This window comes from Lynx rufus, unplaced genomic scaffold (assembly GCF_022079265.1).
Source record: "Lynx rufus isolate CCGP_SWC_20201006 ecotype Redwood Valley unplaced genomic scaffold, mLynRuf1.p SCAF_4, whole genome shotgun sequence".
In the NCBI taxonomy this organism is placed as follows: Eukaryota; Metazoa; Chordata; class Mammalia; order Carnivora; family Felidae; genus Lynx; species Lynx rufus.
Window position 1 is genome coordinate 139,168,032 of NW_025814856.1, and position 24,346 is coordinate 139,192,377.

At 39.7% G+C, this 24,346-nt stretch overlaps 1 protein-coding gene across 1 annotated transcript in view; it reads right to left on the minus strand.

Annotated features, from left to right (window-relative positions):
- Positions 1 to 434: 434 nt before the first annotated feature.
- The window catches only part of TSPAN12 (tetraspanin 12), a 64,617-nt gene continuing 40,705 nt past the window's right edge, over positions 435 to 24,346 (minus strand). Inside the window, exons 7-8 of the mRNA XM_047095812.1 lie at positions 21,657 to 21,800; positions 435 to 2,022 (exon numbers count right to left, since the gene is read on the minus strand). Coding sequence (XP_046951768.1) covers positions 1,717 to 2,022; positions 21,657 to 21,800 — 450 coding nt within the window. The 3' untranslated portion in view covers positions 435 to 1,716. The remainder of the gene's footprint in view (positions 2,023 to 21,656; positions 21,801 to 24,346) is intronic.

The window sequence follows — 24,346 nt, forward strand, 5'->3', positions numbered from 1 at the left end:
GACACTTTTGGTTCTGGCTGAGCAAGGAATTTACTCAGTTTTTATTTGAATCTATGGGAGAGATAAAATCTGGCAGTTAATTTCAAATGTTGCATTTCTTAGACTCATTTGCTTCTAAAAGTTACTTGAAGAAACTGGGATGTGAAAACATTGAGAAGATGAATCAGCATGAATGTGCATATTTTTATGTTCTAGCAAACAACTACATTATTTATCATTTAGCTCAAAAACGAACCTGAAAAGTAAGTGGGCATCTTTTTGTCTTTTCTCACTGAGGATACATCCTCTTATAGATTAGTTCCAGAGTTTGGCAATCATTATTGTTACTTTACTTAATCATTTCTTCTTATATTTCTCTCCCCTTGCCAATCATCATGAGAGGTAAAAGTGTTCATCGTGTATAAAAATTAGACACAGACAAATTATTACTCTCTAGAAAATATTTATTGACACATTTTAATTTTCTTTTCATTTTCTAATAAACATTATACACAAAATACAGTAAAATGCACTCTCCCCATTTCAAATAAATAGATTTTACTCTTGTAAAAAATTTAATAATCTGTGTAATTCACCACAGTATCTTAATCAGTGAAATAAAGCGAAGAAAATCTCTAAATTGTCACTTATTTTTAATGATTCTCTTGGCATTTTGCTGGAGAGAAGGGACAGTATTCTCTATGGAGCTGTATTCAAACTTGTGGACTATTGCCTATTGTTTGGAGAAGACAAAGGCTTTAAAAAGTGTTGAGTGTCAAAAAGAGCCTTAGTTTGGGAGAAAGGCAGCATCCAAGATTTTGCTAAATGAACTACCATTATGTGCAAACTTCCTTGGAATATTTCCTAGAGACCAGACGACATTCTGACTTAAAATGATTCCTATGCATCACACTGGCAATCTTTCAAAATTAGTGGTTAAGTATTTAAATTAACAGTTATGTACGTAATATAAGCCCAAGACGGATTTTTAAAGCTCTATTACAGGAAAGGTTAACAATAATGGTGCTATACAGGACAAATTTATCCTTTCCACTCACAATTGTTATTCTTAACATTATAAGAACTGAAATCTACTGAATTATACAGACTTACCACAGACTCTTATATACACATAGATCCCTGATCAGTTTAAGACAATGTGTTAATTTGCTCTTGTTAAGTAACAAGAATATTTTAGTAACCAGAAAAAAAATCACATTTAGATAGTCACCAATCTTCAAAGTTTTCTTATGTATAATCAACCCACTCTCCAAAAACTATGTCACCAAGTAATACAATTCATTAATACTGCCTAACTTCCTGTGTTAGCAGTGCACTGGTACTTGATATACTAGCAAGCTTATGAAAGTAAATCAAACTTTACTGTGGCTCCAATGCCACCAGAGCATGGCTTGTTTACATGGATGCGGAAATGCTGGTCAAACTAGGCCAACGCATGAGCCTCAAAGAATAACTGTGTTCAGTAAAAATCTTACACAGGCTATAAAGTGGGTATTGGATCTGTCCTCAGCATTATAAAGGGCATCAACCGTTGTCCAGGTGGTGACTTACAAAATGGAATTTTTCCCTCTTCACTTTAAAGGGTAGAAAATTATATGCTCCGGCATTCCTCATGGCAACATTTTTATTTCTACACATTTCTGAAACAGATAAGTGTGTGCTCAAGAATGCACGAGTCCAATAAAATAAATTTGTAGTTTCCTTCTTTGACATCCTCTATAATTCCTCCATCTCGAAGTGTGTAGTAAAGCTGTTTGCCATAGATGTGTGTTCAAAGATCCTCGACAGGCTTGGTTTCAACAGTTCTACTGAGTGACATGACAGGTGCTGAGTCGTGTCATTCTTCAGGGACATCATTTGGTCTGTCCCAGGCTCCCTTCGATCATAGTAGAGAGCCCAGAGCAGAGTAATGGTGAGAATCATGGCCAGGATCTGTGTCACTCCAATGGAGATCCCCAGAAACCTTAGCACCTGCAGTTGTTTGGTTCCCCTCAAAAAGGAATACATTTTCTTCCCACAACCCTGTAAAAGAAATAACACAGTCAGTATTACTTTGGGTATGTCACGGAGGGTCAAATAGTGAAAACAAACAATCTGTGCCAGTTAATGGAACCAAACAACTTGAATCTTAACAGTTTAACACAGTGACTCTCAGCAGGGAACACCTATGAGAAACTGGAGGGGGGATGGAGAGGAGCACTTTTTGAAAAGCCTGCCCAGGTGATTCTGATGAGCTTACTCCTTTTTCTGTCTTCCTCGCCACCTGACATTGAGAATCACCAGCACAAAACACATCTAGAGCACGGTTGGTAACCTTTTGTTTGTGTCTTTGTTTGTAAAAGGTCAGATAGTAAATCTTGAAGCAAATCTTTGCCGGCCATATGGTCTCTATTGCAATCACTCATCTCTGCCACTGTAACAAGCAAGCCACCATAGACAATATGGAAATGAATGCATATGGCTGGCTGCCTTTCAGTGAAACCTCATGAACCAAAAAAGCAGTAGGCCACATTTGGGGCACAGGCCATAGATTGCTGACCGCTGATATAGACTGGTCCAGATTTTGCAAAAATGTTTCCTTATTATTGTTGGTATTCACTGTTAGGTTATAGCTCATTGCTGGAAGCCCAGCTACCCAGCCTGAGTGGCAGAGCCCGGGCTGTGGACGGACTGGTGACTGCAAGGTGGCCCGCTGACAGTGAAGCTTCTTGTCCTCCCGCTTTTAGGTAATTCGGCCTTAAAAGTACCTGGGGTATTGTCTGTTGGGGAATTGCCCTCGGCAGGCCCCCTGGGAAAAGAACCATTAGGGAAGAAGATAAGGTTCCGCAAGAAATTGTGCGGCCTTACGTTTAGCCCTTGCCATTCCCTATGGAGACTCCTCTACTTGCAGGAAGGATGGCCTCGTGCAGTTGCCAGCAAAGGCGGCCAACGAAGGAGAGACATGTGGATCCGAAAGCCCCACTCCGGTAACTAAGGAGTGTATCTATGGACACAGGTCACTCTGACTCCTGGGCCCACTTGGCCCCCGGAGGCATTCCAGATGATGACGAACCTAGTCGGTTAAGCTACAGAGTGGTTCATTGGTTCCTAGGTGCATTGTCTCTCTGAGAATGTATAAGGCGTGGGTTTCTAAGGCCCTCTTGGCCCCCTTCCAGGCACCTCAGATCCAGGCGAACACTTTTGTTCTTCAAAACCACGAATGGTTCAGGGAAACTAAGAGGCAATGTCCCTGTAACTGTTCCACTTGAGGTGTTGAGAGATAAATGACCTTTCGTGAAAACAGCAAAGCAAATACTTTATAGATTATAAACATAGATACATAATAAAAACAATAAAAGAAATTAATCAATAAGCAAAGGGCAGGAGGGAACGTTACGGCAAAACAATCATGTTATTCCTTATGGGGTAATTATACAAAGGAACGTTTTCAAAATTAGATAATGTTAGAAAAACATAGATGACGTATGTTACAAGGAAATCACTAGCATATATAATGCCACGTTTACTGCAATAAATCGGCCAGTTCAACACACTGCTGTTGTCTGTGTCCATTTTTTTTGTTCTGTTTTGTTTTATTTTCACTTTTTCGCCGACGCCGTTCATCCTTCGGGAACCCCTGGACCTGCTGGAGCTGGACTCCGGCAGCTCATTTGGTCACAGACTTGTCCCCAAGGATCAGGAACGTTTGCCCAGTCTGCTGCTGAAACTTGCTGATAGGTGGAAATTAATCTATTCCCTTTCACCTACCATCACACACTTCTGTCCACTGCCTGAGAAGAAATACAAAATGGGGGGAGGGGTGTTCCTGGCATGGCATCGAGTCTTTGTTGGATTTATTTATTTATTTATTTACAGACAGAGTGCATATGTGAGCAAACCAGGGAGGGGAAGATGGAGAGGGAGAGAAGGAATCTTAAGCAGGCTCCACACCCAGCATGGAGCCCGACACAGTCCTCAATCTCACGATTTTGAGATCTTGATCTGAGCCAAAATCAAGAGTTGGATGCTTAACTAACTGACCCACCTGGGTGCCCCAAGTAGGGGTTTGAAAAGTATCTTTAGTTTCCCTACATGCTAAAGACACCTGACTTGAAAGGATTAGCAAAGTTTCTGTTTGTATTTAATTTTAAGTATAAAAGGCTAAGGAGTGCTTGTGGTAGACAGAAGAGAATTTTGAAAGAAAAACAGAAGAGGGGAAAAAAGGGAAAGAAAAACTATGACTAAAGATAACGGCGGGGGCAGGAGGTGCAAAGGAAAGGAGGGAGAATGCAACTAACAACTGTCCAAGTCACTTCTCCAGTGAACAAAGCAGAGAGAACCTGCCAAGTCTCTATTGAATCCACCACAAAGAAATGATAATTCCCTCTTCCAAAGGGAAGCTGATTCTAAATGAAGGTGAAAATCTAGGAAAGAATTTTATAATAATAAATTTCAAGGACTTGGAAGATTCTGAGTCTTTGCTCTACTTGGAAGAGAACAAATTTGCCTGCCACAGTTTCATGGACTTTGGCAGAAGACAGAGGCCAAGGACTTTATTACTCATAGCAATAGCAACAGCCAGAGTATGTGCCAGTTCCTCGAGATCCAAGTGCAACATGGAGACAACCAGATGATGCCTGCACACAGTGGACTGCATTATGAAAGAGAAACCTGAAGTTTAGGGAACCCTAATCTTTCATAATGGGCAGTAAGCATAAATGTCCTTTGCATCAGAGAAAGATATCATCTTTATTATACGGGACAGTAAATAAACCTGCCCTTTCCTTTGAAGGGAGACACCATCTCTATCTTCAAGGCTGTTTCTGTGCAAAAGCCCTTGAAAAGATAGTCCAGAACAAAGGCATCCATTGCTTCTGCATATAAGACATGAAGAAATGCAAGAGACCCATGGGAAATTATCTCCTAACAAGAAGAACTTGACTTTTCAAAACTTTTGTTCTGAGTTTGTGCAGTGATTCATTCTGCTTACCCTATTGAGGCAGCTACTTGAATAAAAAGAAATTGATAATTACATTGAAAATTTCCTCCTTGGGGATAAGTTGGATAAGCGTCCAACTTCGGCTTGGGTCATGATCTCATGGTTCATGAGTTCGAGCCCTGCATCGGGCCCTGTGCTGACAGCTCAGAACCTGGAGCCTGCTTCGGATTCTGTGTCTCCCTCTCTCTCTCTCTGTCCCTCCCCTGCTCGTGTTGTTTCTCTCTCTCAAAAATAAACAAAACAAAAATTTTTTTTAAATTGCCTCCTTGTTTTCTTCTCTAGATTTCAGAAAGAACTCAACTAAATCAAGGGAAGCAAGACTACGGAATCAGTTGTGAATCTGTGCATTATGTTGGAGAAGAAGAATGAGCAATACATAATTCTTAGATTTCCAAAGGCATTGATCAGTAACTTTACTCCAATAAGTCATTATGTTCAAGAAATACAAAATCATGTAAAACGAGTCCTAGACATGCTTCAAGAACTTTTTCTGGTAAATCACGTAATGCAAATTAACAGCAAAAGATTAGCTAAACCTCATCAATTTCACCAAAAATGAACTTACAATATTTATAATTTAATACTACTTAACATGGGTTTAATAAAGTCACTTCTCCGGCCATCTTACCTTTTTAATACACACACCAAATGCATGTATGCACACACATACACACACAGTCTGTGGGAAACCAAAATAGCTGTCACAGAGAAAATTCACCGAAGTTCAAATACCTTTCAAAGAATTTCATTGAGCTAGTTCATCAGAGCCCTCTCACCCTTATGTTTATGTGTAATTCTAACAAGTATCCTTGCATGACACAGTATAGAATAATAGTTAAGACCATGAACCGCAGAGCCAGAATTCTGAGTTTCATATCCCTGCTCCACTTACAAGCTATGTGACTTTGGACAAGTTACTTAATCTCTCTGTGCTTCAGTTTTCTCATCTAACCTGATGGGGTTTTTTGGGGTGATTGTGGGGGGTCTGGAGCCAATGGCCAAGAAAGAATTCTTGAAGATGTCTTCAGTGCAAAAGGGTGATTTTATTAAAGCACGGGGACAGGACTGGTGGGCAGAAAGAGCTACCCGGGACCATGAGGAGAGACTGGTTTTATACTATGGGGTTGGGGGAAGTGAAGTCCAGAGGAAGTTTCCAGTGAGATTTTCCTATGCTAAAGAAGACTCCCAGGATACTGGAGGCCTAGCTATTGTCAAGCTAAGGTTGTTTTTCCCTCTAGCAAAGCATTAACATTAAGACAGCAGGGAGTTCCTGCAGAAACACTTTACTCTGCCAGCCTCAAGTATTTGTCAATGGGCTGCAGGTTATAAGGAAATTAAATTCTATCTGCCATTTCCTCTGTCTTTGTTTCCCACACCAGGCCCACTAAGGATTAGAAAGCTCAAATTAAAATAGATAAAAAATTAGGGCGCCTGGGTGGCTCAGTCAGTTAAGCATTTCTCAGGTCGTGATCTTGGTTTGGGGAGTTGGGAGTCCCATGTTGGGCTCTGTGCTTACAGCTTCGATCCTGGAACCTGCTTAGAATTCTGTGTCTCCCTCTCTGTGTGCACTCCCCCAATGGCACTCTCTCTTTCTCAAAAAAAAAAAAAAAAAAAAAAAATTAAATTAAATTAAAATTTAATTAAAAATCAAAAAATAAAATGATAGAAAATCTATAAAAAGCAAGTATGAATAAACAGGTACAAGGAAGGTACAACATTTTTTAAAAGAGAATGAAAATACCAAATCACAGCATTGTGCCATCTCTGAGTATTGATGCAACAGCCCTTGCTCACAGGAGCCAAAGTGGCTGATGCTGTTTTTCAGGGCAGTGAAGTAACTATCTAAAATGATTATTTGCCACTGATACATTAGATCACTAGCCTTCTCATGGAGCAGAGAAGTATTAATTTCTTTTTGGTTTATTTATTTCTTTTGAGAGAGAGACAGAGCATGCACAAGTGGAGAAGGAACAGAGAGAGAATCCCAAGCAGGATCTGCATCATCAGCACAGCCCAATGTGGGGCGCAAACCCACGAACCGCGAACCATGAGATCATGACCTGAGCTGAAACCGAGAGTCGGAAGCTTAACCAACTGAGCCACCCAGGAGCCCCAAAAGCCATTTTATACAGTTTGGAAAGGGTCACATTAAAGATAGTTAAATTTAAAAGCTTTAGCTTCAAACAACCGGAAATTAATTTATATAGATACATTATTTAACATCATTGCTAAGTAAGGCAGTACCAGATCACCACATCCATCTTTAGAAAAAAGAAATGGATATAAAATGGCAGCGGATTATGTTTAGTTAATTCCTTACCTATATACATCAGTACTTAGAATAAAAATGGATGTTTAATAAGTAAATAAAGGATTAGTTAGAATAGATAAATCAATAATTTGGTAATAATAATTAAAATAAACTTCAGAATTAAATGTAAACCATTCAAGAAATACATATGCTAATGATTCAATCCTGTGAAATACCATAAGTCAATTATCATTTGATTTTTACTTTTTCAGTTGTCACTGGTACTTAAATTTTACCTGTATAGTTCTTCTTCTTCTCTTCTTTTGTGGCACCATGTTATGAATGGGGTAGCATTATCATGATATATAGTTCTTATTGTCATAAGATCTCCCACCCCTTTTGGCCAACTCATTCTAACTTGAAAAACTGTGCAGGAAAGGTAACGTCTCTTGTTTAAATCAGTGAGTAAAATCAAGCAGAGACTGATAACCAAACTACAGTCTATTGTGTTTCATATTTTGGCTTTGGGGGAAGTCTGTTCTAATTATATTTTAAACAACCACATTTGTAAAAAAGGTATAGTAAACTATATCCTCTGGGATGGTTTGGGGGATGTGATATACTAGCTAACACTGAATGTTCTAGAGTGGGAGGAGACCTTGTAAGTTAATAAGTTCAAGTTTTAACCTTTAAAAATATGGCTAAAAACCACTTCCAGAACAACATCAACAAAACTGGCAGAGAAAGGACCTCTATATAGTTTCTCTTCCACATAAGTAATGAAAGCATTAGCAAAAATTGTCACAATCAACTTTTTTAGAACTCTGAAAATTAACCAAAGCTTGTAGCCACCTGAGGAGCATTATTCAGAAGTACCTGAGTCTCAGTAAGAACAGCAAGCTCTGTCACATTGTAATTAGCCCTATCCCATCCCCTCTCCCCAGCTCTGCAGCAGCCTTGAAAATCAACAGCCCATAATTATGGTGAAAACCAGTGGCCTGGAAGCCAGAGGCGACAGAATATGACTGGAGCTCCTTCAAAGCCCCAGTCTCAGATAACTGTCATTATTTGTCCTATCTGGCGGTACCCTGGAAGCCCTCATTTGCAAGGTTGTTTTTATTTGAACCTGAGTTGGAGCTCAACCGGGCAACAGCCTTTTCCCTGTGGGTATTTGTCAAAAGCACCCAGAGGAACACTGAGGCTGCCTGAGGCAGTGCATAATAACTGCACACAATGAGCTGGTCAAAAAGCTTAAAAAGAAAATCTGGGGGAATGAGAAGTCCACAGGGACCTTGGCAAAGCTCTGGGATACTTGTGGAACTTTCCAAAGTTACACACAAGAACAGGGCCGTGCTTATGTTCAGGGCCGTGTGCATGCTAAGGGAAGACCTAAGAAGGCCCTGCAATCTTACCTCTGGCTAACTTTGAGGCTCTGCGCACCCTTGACAAAGACCGGGAGGCTTATTGGTTCCAGGCATCTTAAGGAAATCTCTGATCATTCATTAACTGTCCCTAAGTTAACAGGGCAGACTTTAGTGGCCACACATGACAAAGAATACAGATTTTACAGAATTGATTCAGGAAGGTCACTAATGAATAAACAAGCAACAACAAACTCTTGGGAGGGAGGAGAATCTGATTTCCAGAGTTGCCACATTATATTATTTACAATGTCCAGTTCTCAACAACAATAACAAAAATTACAAGGTGTGCAAAGATACAGGAAAGAATGACTCCCATACAAACAAAAAAAAGTCTTCAACGAAAATGCACTTCGAATGAGAGGAATTCACTGCCCCACTAGACAGTTTTGTCCACGCTTGAACAACATTAATACTTAAGCTTTTCCTTATTGGAACCTATCTACTTAATAAGATGCATTGGTCCTGGGTCTGCTCTCAAACTCTTCTATAAGGTAGAGAGTCATATTTGAAGAGCCATCACTTTCCCTTGAACTATTCTCTTCTCCAAACTAAATATTCCCAATTCCCTCAAGTTTTCCAGATATATACATGTCATCAGCCTACTGAGCTCTTTTTGGATTGTGCTGATTTGGTCCATGTTTCTTTGAAAATAACACTGATTTTTAACTTTAAAAACTAGAAAATGCAGTAAAATATTAGTGTGGCAGAGCACCTCCCTAAGGAATGTGGTGAACATCTCGAGACATGGGAAGGCAACCTGGCTATGTGTGCATGCATGACATTCCTCATGGCTCTGTAACACAGACTGCACATTCAGACTGTATGTTACCATATATGGGAGACAAAGGAGCAAAAACTGTACAAGAGGCAACCCCCTACTGCGCCCAGGGCTCAGCCTTTTGGGTCTTAGCCCTCTGAGCCCGTGCTGACATGAACAAAGCTGCTTCCTGGAAAGAAAAACCTCGGTGTCCCGACTCTGTGACTCACTACTACATTAGGACAACCAAGACTGTTTGAATGAGTTTGGATCCTGGGCAAAAAGCTTTGTCAGGTTCCCCAGCAGTGTGGACATGGGATCGTATCATATGACACATAGTAAGGACCCGGCCTCCTTCTGGATCTTGGGGACGCTAAAGATTATTTCCACGTCAAGGTGGGCAAGGGCTGTTTATTCAAGGCAAAGGTCTTAGATTCCTCAATTTATGTAACAATATGTCAGCCTTATCACTACCTCGTTTAGTTTATAAGGCATACAGATAACCCCTCAAGCAAGACAGAATTTTAATACTTAAGTTTGTCATTAGAATTCATTAAATACAAATCTCTCTATACTGCACACAATTTGATATTTTTTTGATGATTCAGAGGGCATTGTAGAAATTTGCAGTACATCAGGCATCGTGCTGAATATTTGTGAATCATTTACACAATTACTTAAAGTTAAGGATTAATTTTCCAAAAGAATAGTCCTCTTCTTGAGGACAATATTTTTCTGGATTTCTATATAAGCATTGTCCTCCTTAGCCGCTCTCTTCCATTCCGTGCCATTGAATAAAATCAGTCTGAACACAAGTTGTGAGCTTATTTTCAGTCAGTCAGATAATCATGCATAAGGTTTACACTTTTCAGTGCAGACTTGGACACTTTTGCTGAAAACCAAGACACCAAGTCTAGAGAAGAAAAAAAAAATACAGATGTGTCTCTATACACTCTATTGTACTATTCATAGAGATTTAGTTGCATAAACAAACATTTCTGTTGAGTGAGTCAAAGAGGAAACAGAAATGTTAGAGTTCAAAACCGCATTCCATTTCACAAAGGGTGTTTTATTCAGAATTGGAAAGAACTCAATTACACTTATTTGCTTTTCTCAAAATAAAATACTCTAAGTTGATTCACCTTGAATGCGTTTTCTTCCTACATGAAGCTATGTTAGTCCTACATTAATAACTTCAGAAAACTCAAAGGTATGAATACGCATGTGGTCTAACCTACTTTACTTGCTGCAGTATTAAAATTCTGGTCAACTATTAACTATAAATAATAACACTAACTTTTTATTAGAGAAAAAAATCACTAATCCCTACGTTTCCTAGAATCTATTGGAAGGCATGTCAGGATGCCTCATTTTACTTGAGGAAATGATACACTTGAAATTATGCTCTGATCTATCTCCAAAATGATTTTCTAAAATTGGAAGCACCCCATGGCTTTTTGTTATTCAATATTCACAAGCAACAGAGAAAAAAATTAGGCAGACTTCTCATCAGCTTATGAAGATAAAGTATGAATTAAGTCTAGGTGCCAATACACGCCAGTATTGATATTTTTCTAATTGATGTTTGGTAATAAACGTGGCTCTCAAGTTTGAAATGACTGTGTTAATTATCACGTACAAATATATAATCTTCGGCCTTATTTCTTCTAAAATTAAAAAAGTGAATGTGCTTCATGAGTCTGTGATCTTTACACAGGTTGGACCAAATGTTCTCCACTGATAATCATAAGTGCTGCAGGGAAATGAATCCTTCCTTTAAAAAAATTAAATAGCAAGTAATAAAATTCACCATAGGACTTTCTGTTCTCGTTAAGGGTAAGGCTAACCAAACCCGTGCATCGGAAATGCAGTAGAAAAAGTCTTCCTATTTCTTAATGACGGTCCCTGGTATCTCTATTAATTCTCACAATATCCCCATTGGATAGACAGAATCACCAAATTTAAAAGACTGCATCTGCTGAATATTTTTCAATTTTTACAGAAAGATGTGGTTGTAAAGAGACGACAGAGTCAGAAAAGCCAGACAGTGCTGTTCTCCCTTGTGAGGCCGGCTCCTGCAGCAGGCGCTCCCTGATTGAGCAGAAGCACATTTACGAGCTGCTCATTCAAACGTTATCTCTCATTGGGCCCTTTGGCCGCCTAAATTTCATCTATAAGAAGAAGGGAGGTGTTAAAACAAGTGACGTCAGAAACCACATGAAGGCCCCAAAATCTTGACCTCAAAATCTACCTTCAGCCAGCACAGATATATAGAACCAGAAAATGCTTACCCTTCCTGTCTTTAACTAGCAAAACCGGGTGCAATTTGGCTAGTTAAAGATCTAATCATAGATCGTTAATTATTCTATTTACTTTAATAAATGTTAAAAATTAACAGTTATTATTGTCATTACTGTCATTAGCTACCGCCATGCATTGGAGATTTGTGTTTATTATATGCCAAGTGGTTTGCTAAGGGTTTCTCATTACAAAGCTTGATTTATCTTTGTAATGCAAGAGTGAGGTAGGTAGTATTATTATCTCATTATAAAAATTAAGCCATTGAGGTTTACAAGTGAAAAAAAATCTACAAACATTCAGCTTATTCCTCACCATGTATTCCATATCTCAAAATTTTAGTGTCTAAAATCTGGGCTTTGGAATCAAATAGATCCAAGCTCAGTCACTGACTAGCTATGACACAGGACTACGTCACTTAGCCTCTTTGTGTCTCACTTTTCTTATCTGTAAAATGGAGATAATAATACCGCACCTTAATGGAACTATTTTAGGGCTTTAATGAGGTAACGCATGTTTATAGAGCTATATAAATGTGTACCTTATTTAAAAATTCCTAGGTGGACCTTCCAATCCCTAATTTACCTTAACTCTCAGCTATGACTGGTAGGATTTACTACAAACAGGCACTGTTCTAATGGCTTTAATATGTTCATTCACTCTCCAGACAACCCTGAGATGGGTACTTTGGTTATCCTCATTTTGTAGGCGAAAAGAATGAAACACAGAGACAGGAACACCTTGCTCGCGATCACACAGCTAGTAAGGCACAGAGTGAAGATTTAACCTCAAGAGTCTGACTTCAGAGCCTGATCTTCACCTCTGAGCCATGCTTCCTCACTCAAGAAAACTCATTCCTAAAACCCTCTCCTTCCTTGACTTCAACAGGTGGGGCTCCTCCTCTGCCCAAGTGGTGCCACTCCCTAAATTTTGTCCTCTGTCGCATATGTCACACCATCTCTTTGTGGGACCTGATCTCCTCCCCATGCATTCATTGCCTCATCTACACTGATAACACCTGTAAACTGTTAGTCCCCCCCACCTGCTCCAGGCTGTTTTCTACTTCTTCATAGTAATCAGTGTTGTCTATGGGAATGCAGTCTCCTAGCCAGAGGCCACATTTCCCAGCCTCCCTTGCAACTCAGCAGGGCCAAGTGAGCCCTTGCCAATGGAATGTGAGCAGAGGTGATGAGTGTAGAGCTGCACACACTGGATGTTCTCCTTCCCATGTCTTCCTTCCCTCTGACCGGAATTGGAGAAAAACAGGAGCAATTTTGGAAGGCAGGTATTAAAAAAAGGTGGAATTGTCTCACCATCCTGGGTCCCTGGATGAAGGCAGCAGAGCTGTCTGGCAATCTGGCCCACCTGACTGGTTTATGGGAGAAAAATAGACTCCCACCTTATTCAACTCATTGCATATGGAATTAGCTCTTTCCCTGATCGGTCCACACAAAATCCACATCTGTGACTGAATTAGGTCTACTGAGCTTTATATTTTCTACTGGTTTCTGCACACCAAGTACTTGACAGGAACCTTAAACCCAGCATTTCCAAGAAGGACCCAATCAAATCCAACCTATCTCCTCAGTAAATGGCTTCTTTATCCAACCAGGATCCGAGTCCAAGGCTAGTGTCCTTACAGCTTCCCTGTCATTCGCTCTGCACAACCAATTCATCATTTTGTTTATTCCCCCTCAAATCACTCACATTCATCCCTTCCCTCTGTCCTCAATGGCACAACCTGAATCCCAGCCCTTATCATCACTCACATGAATCACCTGCAACAGTTTCCTACCTCTCTTCCAGGCCTCAAGACCTAGTCCTTAGCTCCACTCCTCTTCACAAGGGCGACACAATAATTTCAAGGCACAAATCTAAAATTGTTATTTTGTGAAGTACTTCTTTCAGGTCAAAATATTAAAATGGCCTTCTTATGAGTAAATTCTAAAGGTAAACCTTGCAAGTCTTCATTAACAAAGCAAAAGAAGAAAAGCCATTTGAACGGTGACTAGGTAACGGGAAACCTACAAGTGAACTGTGCCAGAAAGAGAGGGAAAGAAAAGAAGAACGCATTTGTATACCTTAGGCAAAATCAGCAGAACAGTTCAAGGCCCCATTAGATAAAGCAAAGCCTGAAGATAAAAGGGATGCTTCCCCCACCAAGCACAAACTGGTCCTGCAGGGCTCTGAATGATAAAACAGATATCGCCCCAAGTCAGAGTGAACCTGACCCCTGCGGGCAGTTGCTGAGGAGATAATGAAGTCAGCAGAGAGGCAGGAGGGAGTGTCTTTGACTTCATATAAAAGAACCCTGTGAACGGAACTTCTTGGGGATATTCCATCTAAATAACCACTGAGCCTGAAAGCTGCCTACCGATTACTATCTGTGCAGGAGGTTCTGTGTGTGTTTATCTGAGAATGGAGCTTCATTATTAATAAACCAGAATCCCATGACTACTCAGCGTTAAGCTTTCCTGTCATAATAATGCCTCAAATTTGTGAATGTGCTTGCCTTTCTACTTGGCAACTACTCACAGACTTTAGCATAAAATTCATGCGGTAGCAGGATTGACGGGGCTCTTCGTAATCCAGCGTAATCCAGCGCCTGCCCTGGCCAGCCACCCAGGAAGGCCCTCTCGCCCCAGGCTCCAGCTCTAACTTGGCACGATTGCCTCTTTGCTTGCCCCTTTCCGGCCATGCCACCCAAATATTTTCTCCACATGGCTAACACCTGCTTATCTCAGGGAAAGACTAGCCCCTCTGTGTTCCCGATGCATATCTCACAAATATAAAAAAATGGTAATTAAAGATTACCTACCCATGTCTGGATCCTTCTTGTGCTCCAGTTTAAAGTCACCAATTCCTCTCTCTTATTATAACCACTGGTATGAGGATCGTTACTATGCAGACTTGGTTAACTTCATGTTAATGCAACTGGCCAGTCCCTAGCCAGGGGTCTAAACTGTTACTTCGGGCTTCTGGTCTTACACTTATCTTTCAACATTAGCCCCTCATGTTGTTTTTTTTGTGTGGTGATGTACTTGGTCCTAAAGAATCCTACTACTAGTAATTTAAGAGCAGGGTTACCTGGGAGAAAAATAATCAATCTCATAACTATGTAGAACTTGCCAGAAAGCCATACCCCTATTCCCTACCATCTCCTTTTGGATCTACAATGTATGTCGTGTCTCCACCACAAAGAATTGCTAAGGAAATATTTCTGTGTTTAGGATGTTGTGTATGAAAATTATAAAATCAAAGTTGTTTCTATTAGTCAAAGCAGACTATATACAGAGTTGACTCACTTTTCTAACTGTTAATAGAAGAGTGTTCGTCAAAGGTGTTGAAGGCTAAGATGCTGCCCAGAAAAGTACATATGCACAGATTATGAAGCAAATACCATTTGCTGACCACAACAGGGTACAAAGGAGATAAGGAGGAACAGGACCTCCAATCTGTGAGGGACGACAGCATGAGTTCATGACTCAGCTCACACGGAAGAGAACACACAACAGAGAGAACAAAAACTTAGAACGAACCATCCCACATGGGTTCATCATGAGCTGGCCCACCTTTAACCTGGGGGAGCATCCCTAATATGTCCATGTACCTTCTGGGAGTACCATGGACCTCTAGATGCTTGTCACCATCTGGGTTCTTCGTGCTGTAAACGGAGGCTCAGAGAGATCACATCCCTTCACTTCCATGCTTCCTGGCCTTCCCTATCACCCTATCCATACAAGTTTTCTGTTACTCAGAGGCAGAAGTGGTTTGGGGCAAAATTCCTTGGGGAATTATAAAGAATATTTGCTATTCAAACCCAACATCACATGGAACATATAAAGACTAAGGGTCTAAAGGGAAAGTATTCCAGGGGCACCTGGGTGGCTCAGTCGGTTAAGCGTCTGACTTTGGCTCAGCTCATGATCTCATGGTTTGTGAGTTCGAGCCCCACATCAGATTCTACACCAACAGTGTGGGGCCTACCTGGGATTCTCTCTCTCTCTCTCTCTCTCTCTCTCTCTCTCCCTGCCCCTCCCCTACTTGCTCTCTCTCTTTCAAAATAAATAAATAAACTTAAAAAAAAAATAAAATAAGGGTGCCTGAGTAGCTCAGTCGGTTAAGCATCTGAATTCAGCTCAGGTCATGATCTCATGGCTTGTGGGTCAGGCTCGCATCAGGCTCTGTACTGTCAGCTCAGAGCCTGGAGCTTGCTTAGGATTCTGTGTCTCCCTCTCTCTCTCTGCCCTTCCCCTGCTCTCACTCTGTCTCTCTCTCTCAAAAATAAATAAACATAAAAAAATTAAAAATAAATAAGATAAGTAAAATAGAGGGAAAGTGTTTCAAAGGCACCCAGCTGTGTGGAAACCATCTCTCTATCCAGCCCTCACATAAACTGCTGTGAATACTACTTTTCCGAAGAAGCCAACAATATCTTTTAACAGTGGTCTTTCTCCTAACTACAAAACGAAGGCATGTTTCTTTGGAGGTACATTTTACTTTACTCTCTGTTCCTCTTTGTTTTACATTTTGAGTTGGTCCATTTGAAGGAGGGCCTGTTGTGAACTTGTTTACTTGCATTCATTTTTCTTGAGGCGGCGTACGGAGGAAGAAAATTGCATTCCAATCCCTCTGAAAAGATGTTTATTCTTCATTTCATAACAGGGGTAGCAAACACTGCAACTATCTCTACAACTGTGGTTCTTCACACTTTTTGGTATGAAACCCCAAGAAAAGCTGATGAAAGCTAAGGATACTAGTCATTGAAAAAAATGCATATAAAATATTGAAAACAATTTCAGCACTATCACCTTTCCCTTGAAGCCCATCCAAGAAGAGCACAGGTCCACGGGCAAGAGGTTGACAGTCCACACTTTGCTAGCTTTCTTTCTTTCTCAGTCTCTCTGTTTTTCTTCTCCAGATCAAGTCTAGACAGAGAACTTTAGTACTGACATGGTGGAAAACTCAGCAGATGAGAGAAGGAAGAGACACTTCAGTCCTGTATTCTACCAACATACACCCTGAGTCTGATGTTCTGCTGAGGCCAAGTCTAACACCTGGTATTTAGAGAGTGTGGTTACACAAATAATCCCAAAGAACAGGGTAGTAAGCAGTCAGTAATCACTGACTAGTCTACCTCTGGGTGAGTTTTTGCACTCACAGTTTCACAGGCTAAAAAAATTCTTCAGTGGATCTTTTTTTTTTTTTAATTTTCTTTTAATGTTTATTTATTTTAGAGACAGAGATACAGAGCACAAGTGGGGTCGGGGCAGAGAGAGAGGGAGACGGAATCTGCAACAGGCTCCAGGTTCTGAGCTGTCAGCACAGAGCCCTACGCGGGGCTTGAACCCACGAACCGTGAGATAATGACCGGAGCTGAAGTCAGACACTCAACCGACTGAGCCATCCAGGTGTCCCAGTGGATCTTTTTGTTTCTTCTAAGTTTATTTATTTATTTGAGGCGGGGAACGGGTGTTCCATGCATGGGGTAGGGGCAGAGAGAGAGAATCCCAAGCAGGCACTGCACTGTCAACACAGAGCCCGAGGTGCACACTGTCAGCATGGAGCCTGATGTGGGGCTCGAACTCATGAATTGCGAGATCGTGACTTGAGCCTAAATCAGGAGTCGGATGCTTAAGTGACTGAGCCACCCAGGTGCCCCTTCAGTGGATCTTTGCATGGCTGCAGCCTTCTCATCGACTGCTCATCATTCAAATGTCACTTCCTAAAAGAGTGGGTTCCTAACCATCCTAAGTAGCTCCCTCACCAATAAAGCCATTCTCCAGCACACAACCCTACTTAAGAGTCTTCAAAATGCTTACCATTACCTGAGATCAGTTTTATTGTTGCTTTTTTCTTGCTAAATGTCTATACACCTAACTGGAATGTAAGTTACGCAGGAGGAGAGATTTTGTCTGCAACCTTCTCTGTTATATCCTCAGCATTTCCAATAGCACCTGGCACTCACAAAACATTGTGAGTTGATGAATGTGATGGAACCAGGTTGATGGTCAGAAACATTTTCATCTGTGATTTTTGCATCTGTACTTTTATACAAGTGCGTAGCTCATTACAGGTATTGGAGGAGCTGTGTGCCAAATCCAACAATACTTCTGATGGGAATGTTTCTAAAATGTGCAATTGTTGCTTTATTTCTGCTCTGTCATTTTTCACAGGTTTCAAACGTGTCATAAAACATTATTGGGTCAGGGACCATGCAGGCCACCAGATGGTTGAGAATGATTTATTTCCTTGATTTCAGACTCCTGAAGAAAGATTGCAGGAAGAAAGCCAGTTCTTATCTCTGAGCTTACAGAATATGAAAGATAAAAGGGACCTTGAAGTTCATCTAGTCCAGATCCACTCTTAATTTAAAAACCCATTCCATCTGCCAATGACATGGTTATCTGACCTTGACTTTAATATTTTTAGTGATGAGCCACTCATTATTTTATAAGAGAACCTGTATCACAACTGGACGGATTTTGATGAGCAAGGTCTTCCTTCTATTGATTCAAAATTTCCTTCCTGTAATGTCTGGCCCTTGGAGCAACAATGAGCAAGTCTAGTTCCTGTTCTGAATGATGAACTTTGAAATATTTGAAGACATCTAAAATATCTCCCCCTTAGTATCTGCTACTTCAGAATAAGTAACATAAATACCTCCAGCTGTCCCTCACTTGTTCCTCCCTGTTAGACCCCTCCGTCTTCCAGGTGGATAGTCTCTGGGCACTCTTCAATTAGGAAACATGTTCTCCAGGGCAAAGTGAATTGAGTCTTATTTTTAATGATGGGTTTAATTGTACTTGTACCATAAAGCTACTAAGTGATCCACTTTTGTAAGTCAACTATGCATATAATTATGCACTGTATCATTACCAATACCAGCATCTGTTATTAATTATAAAATGCAAAAGCAGAGCTACTCTGATATAATGAACCTCCATCTCTGCTGGAAGTCTATCTAACGAATATCTTGTAACTGGCAATGTCGGCTTGCTACTGAAAATCTTTTGATGAAAATATGAAAAAGCTTTTAAAATAATCTGGCTTCTCAACTTGCACATGCACAATAATATGGCTTCTATCAATCTCAAAATCCATAGAATAAGTAATTATAGACAGCCTGAATGTAAGGTATTCCATTACAAATACTACCAGCGGAAATAATCTAAGATAAACTAGTAAAAATGAATGGCATTCTTACAGCAGAAAAAAAAAAAAAAAAACTTATCAAATGTTTAATTGAAAGCTTTTCAACTAAACAAAGCACAAGTGCAGTGAATCTGTCCATATTCAGACTTTATGGGAAGATCTGGCAAATTGATTTGTGTTTTGTCATTCTTATGATCAACATTGGTTATAATCATATTATCAGTATTAATCACTAAAAAGGGTAGAGATTATATATAGTGTTGTAGCCCAATATTTTCCCATACTGACTTGCCACTCCTAAAAACTAACAAATGGATTAAGGTCACACTAGGAAAGTTGATAGGTTTCAACTCACATATACACTTAATATCTATACTGTAATCATCTGTGTTTTTAAAACCTAGTGGTAAGTTATAATGTATTTGAATATCCACAGTTATGTTCGCATTTAATAATATCTTAGAAATATTAAGCATTGTTTTCTGTTCTATGGCATGAACAGGACCTTAACTATTGAACTTGTTAGCTGGCCATCCTTATTTCAGACTTTCACCTGGAAAAAAAAGATGTAGCATAATCACTAAAGAACTCAGAGACACTGAGCGAATGATTCTTTGATTATCTTTTAAAACAGGCAACCTAGGTAATTCAGTGGTTTCAACAATTCTTGTTATGAGTTGAGTTGTGTTCCCCACAAAAGCATATGTTGAGGTCCTAATCCCCAGAACCTCAAATGTGGTCTTATTTTTAAATAGAGTCATTAGAGTAATTAGTTAAGATGAAGTCATACTGAAAGAGGATGGGCCCCTACTCCAACATGACTTGTGTCTTTATGAACAAGGTGAAATCTGGAGATCTACACAAACAGGGAGAATTCCATGTGAATATGAAGGCAGGGATTGGGGTGATGCTTCTACAACCAAGGAACACGAAAGATTGTCATCCAACTGCCGGAAGCTGAGGGAAGGACATAGAACAGATTCTTCCTCACACCCCTCAGAAGGAACCAACCTTCCTGACACCTTGATCTCAAGCTTCCTAGCTTTCAGAACCATGAAACAATAAGTATCTCCTGTTTAAGCCACTCACTTTGAGGTACTTTCTTACAGCAGCCCTAGGAAACAAATACAATTCTAAACCCCTTAAAAAATCCTTGGCACACTTCTTTGTGGCACTTCAGGGCCCAAAGCACTTTATTTTGGATATGCTTAATGTGGCATAGTCTTGTCCTCTGAGATGAATTCTTTAACAGCCAAAAGCTACTTATACGTAAGCTATAAATACAATGGATCATTTGTGGAGGTAATCCGCCATTTTTCTCAAATAAGTTAATTTACACCATAAACTAATGAAACTGATTTTTGTGCATCTCTACAATTGACTTTGGCAGCCTAAAAGATGTTTTGAACAATAGGATTTTTAGGGAAAGACATATAGCCTCTTAAGATTACTGTCTTGAAATACATAAATATATATATAAATCTGGATGTTCTGTTTTAAAAAAAGTTTTGCTCTTTATCACCATGCTTTATGGTAAGCCGGAGGTTTTCAGTGGTGCTTTTAGATACCCAGATGCTTGACTGGAGATGTTATTGGGAAATAATCCCAGCCCCTCAGCCTGAGCACCCTCCCTGACATCTGATTTACATTTTGAGTTTCCACTCTAGATCAAGACTGCAATAAAATTTTCTGTAATGTGGAAATGTCTTATATCTGCATTGTCTAATACTGAAGCTGCAAGTCTCAAGTGGCTTTTAAGCATCTGAAATGTAGCTATTTGAACTAACGAAATGAAATTTTAATTTAATTTAATTTTAATTTTAATAGCCACATGTAGCTATTGGTGACTGTACTGGATGGTATAGTTCTAGATTTTAATTTGAATTAAGATTCTGCTGCTAACAAAGTTTGAAAATCACCACTAAAAAGGAAGGAATAGGAAAGCTTCTGCTAACAAGGGAATAACTGGTGATTCTGAAAATTTTTCCCAGAAAACGCGGATAGGCAACTTTCTTGGGCATGTGAGGATTGATTTTAAACCCAGTGAGCATCTAATTTCTTTAAATCAGCTAACTAAAACTAACATCGCTGATCATTAGCCAGTAGAGGGAACTGAAGAGTAGAGGACAACGTTTTCCCTGGAGAGTGGGATTTTTTTTTCCTACATATGTTTTCGTCTCTGTGGAGGCCCTAAAATACATAGTCTGTTCAAGAACTCCAAACCTTGTCTTCTGAAATATTCAGAGTTCTTTATATACTCCGCATGCACCTGTTTCCAAAGGATCTCTAGGAGGCAAGAGAACTTGGTTCTAGACAATTCGGTTTAAAATCCAATTGATTCTAAATCTAGTCTTCCCCAATTCCTTTTTTGTTTAACTTCTTTTTTAAGGTTTATTTATTTTTGAGAGAGACAGAGTGTGAGCAGGGGAGGGGCAGAGAGAGAGGAAGACACAGAACCTGAAGCTGGGTCCAGGCTCTGAGCTGTCAACGCAGAGCCTGGTGCAGGGCTTGAATTCACAAACCACGAGATCATGACCTGAGCCGAAGTTGGACACTTAACTGATTGAGCCACCCAGGCACCCCCTACCCCCCACCGATTTCCTTTGTTAACACATGATGATTTTATACTGATTTTTAGTGCTATCCTGTTTCTCCACAAATTAGAGAATAATTTTAAGGGCCTTTATATTTAGATAGAAGAGGAAAATTTCACTGGCAAATTGTTGATTCTTTACCTAAAAGTCATCATAAGAAAACTTGTATGCATGATAAGTTCACAACATATGGCCTTACCTCTTGATAAAGGTCACTGAGATCTTCCTGGTGAGCCTGTTTGGAACATCCTGGGAATTCCCTAACACAACAGGAATCTGGGGGCCAGTCCATCTCTGTCATTTCCAGCCAGTCGGTGAAGTACACCACCCCGCAGCATTTAAACTGCAAAAGAATGACTGGTCAGGCTCAGCAACTACAAAAATATTTTCTTAACTTACAGAAGATTAAACGTTAGATTTCTTAAATTTTTGTACCCAGAGCCAAACTCACCTCTCTCATTACCTAACGATGTGTGTACATTCTATGTTGATGACAAAAATGCAGCCAAGGACCCTATAATGGAACACTTCTGAACAATAATGCTCATAACACATGCAAACAGATCAGGCATGGCTGAATCTCTCCACGACTGTATGGTCCTCCATAAGTGATCATTCAGCAGCAGACTGAACATCCACAGTAACAAAATCATTAGCAAGAATCCTATATTTACCATTAAAACTTTAGCTACTAAACAGTTGATCCATCTATTTGCATATCACCTAGTTTAACTAATATAACTGCTTAATAAATGCAGACATTAAATTACAAGTTTCCATTATCTCTGTAGAAAGAGTTGTTGACCAAAAGTCCACATCACAAAGATTACCCAACTTGGATTGATTAACCACTAAATTTTCAAAAATTTTTCAAAACATAAACACAGGTTTGGCCAACAAATTTTTATTTAACTGAATGAGAATCTTGAAATAAAGTATCATATTCTAGCACCATGATCTCAGAAGAAATGATTTGCCTTTAGCTTGAATAAAATTGGATTTAAGGAAAATTACTGTGGTCTTTTGTTTCTTTTTATCTAATTTCACCAAGGATTAGCAAAAACTTTTTCTGGTGAAAGTTTAGAAACACTGCTTAAGGATATATGTAGATTAGATTCAGAATAATTAACTATGATAATTTTCTGCCCTTGGATAGAGGGAGTTACTCTTCCCTACAGTCAAAAACAAGGACTCCTGGCAATCACTGAAAAGAACTTTGCCAAGAGTGACTGGCTCTGCAAATTATGTAGCCCAACAGACCAATCTGTGTGCAGGATTAACACCGTATCATAAACTAGCACAATCCACCATTTCAAAATCCAACTAAAATCATCTATGAGGAATTCTGAACTTCTCATGTAAAATGAAACAAGGAAAATACTAAAAACCATTTTACACTTTTCCTTTTGCCTACATAACTAATTTTAAAAAAATCTTCAGACTATTGTAAATGATGAATTACTGATGCCACGAGTAATACTAAAATTTTCTGAGAAACATTTTTTATATTTTTAGTACTTTCCTTTTATAAACTTGTTCTAAAAGCTACAGATATACCATAAACATCATAAATTAAGTCAAACATAATTTGACATCATATATTTTACAAAAGGCCTTGAGTATCCATAAAAAACATATGTAGTAAAAAGACTTCACTTTCTAAAAATCATAAACTACTATATTTCCAAGGCAGGCTTTTTCAATTCTTGCACTCAGAGAAAACCCACTTCTCTCGTTTCCTAAGGACATGTGTTTTTCTATGTTGACGACAGAAGTACAGTTCTTGGAACTCAAGCTCCATCCACAGTAGAACAGCCCATTTATCTGGCCTGGTCAGGAAATGAGGTGCTCCACAGAAATGACTTTTCCAAATAACTGAAGCATACCATGTTCAGTGCCAGATATATTGTTTAATATTAATAAGTCACTGAGTCATTTTTTTTCTTTTTACATAGTTGTTTTTCTTTGTCAACAGGAGATACTGCATCGGTAATGAAATTTTCCCTGAGAACTCCCCTAAGTGGTCCCTCCACGACACTAGGCATGACTGTGGTCTACCTCTTCTCACGGTTTTCTCACCACCTTTAAAACCACATTATTGAGAGAGGGCCACTCTTGCTAGCATCCTGTGAAACTGGAAAATACCACCACCACTTTACATATAAAGAAAGGTTCTGACGGGCCAGGTAACTTGCAGAGACCAGTATGTGGCAGGAGCCTATTTATTCCAAAGCCTGTACTCCAACCATTAAGTTAAAATAAATAAGTAAATACACCTTTAAAAATTAGTTTTTAAAAAATATATGAAATAGAGATCACTAAGGCTTGAGTGAGAGTCCACTAAAATGAGGTACGTGCATAGAACTGCACTGAATGAGGGTCAGAAAATCTGGGGCCCCACCAGGTCACTTTTAGCTCTACAGTTTATTTTGGGAGAGAGGTGTTATGGGCTGAAATGTGTTCTCCCTTCCCAAAATTCACCCCAAAATGTGACCACATTTGGAGACAGGACCTTTACAGATGTAATTAAATTAAAAGAAGGTCATAAAGGTGGGATCTACTCCCATATGACTTCCATCCATATAAGAAGGAGAAATCTGAACACAGATACATACAGAAGGAAGACGACGTGAAGACACAGGGAAAAGACTGCTGTCTACAAGCCTGGGAGAGAGGCCTCAGAAGAAGTCACCCCTGCACCCCTCGATCTCAGACTTCTAGCCTTCCAAACGGTGAGACGATGCATTTCTGTTATTCAAGCCCCCAGTGGTAACTTATTATAGCCATAGCCCTAGCAAACTAACACATAGGGGCTTTAAAAGACTCTTTCGGAGTGCCCAGAGATCTTCGCCATCTCCTTTCGGGTGAACTGGGCCTATGATACAGAGG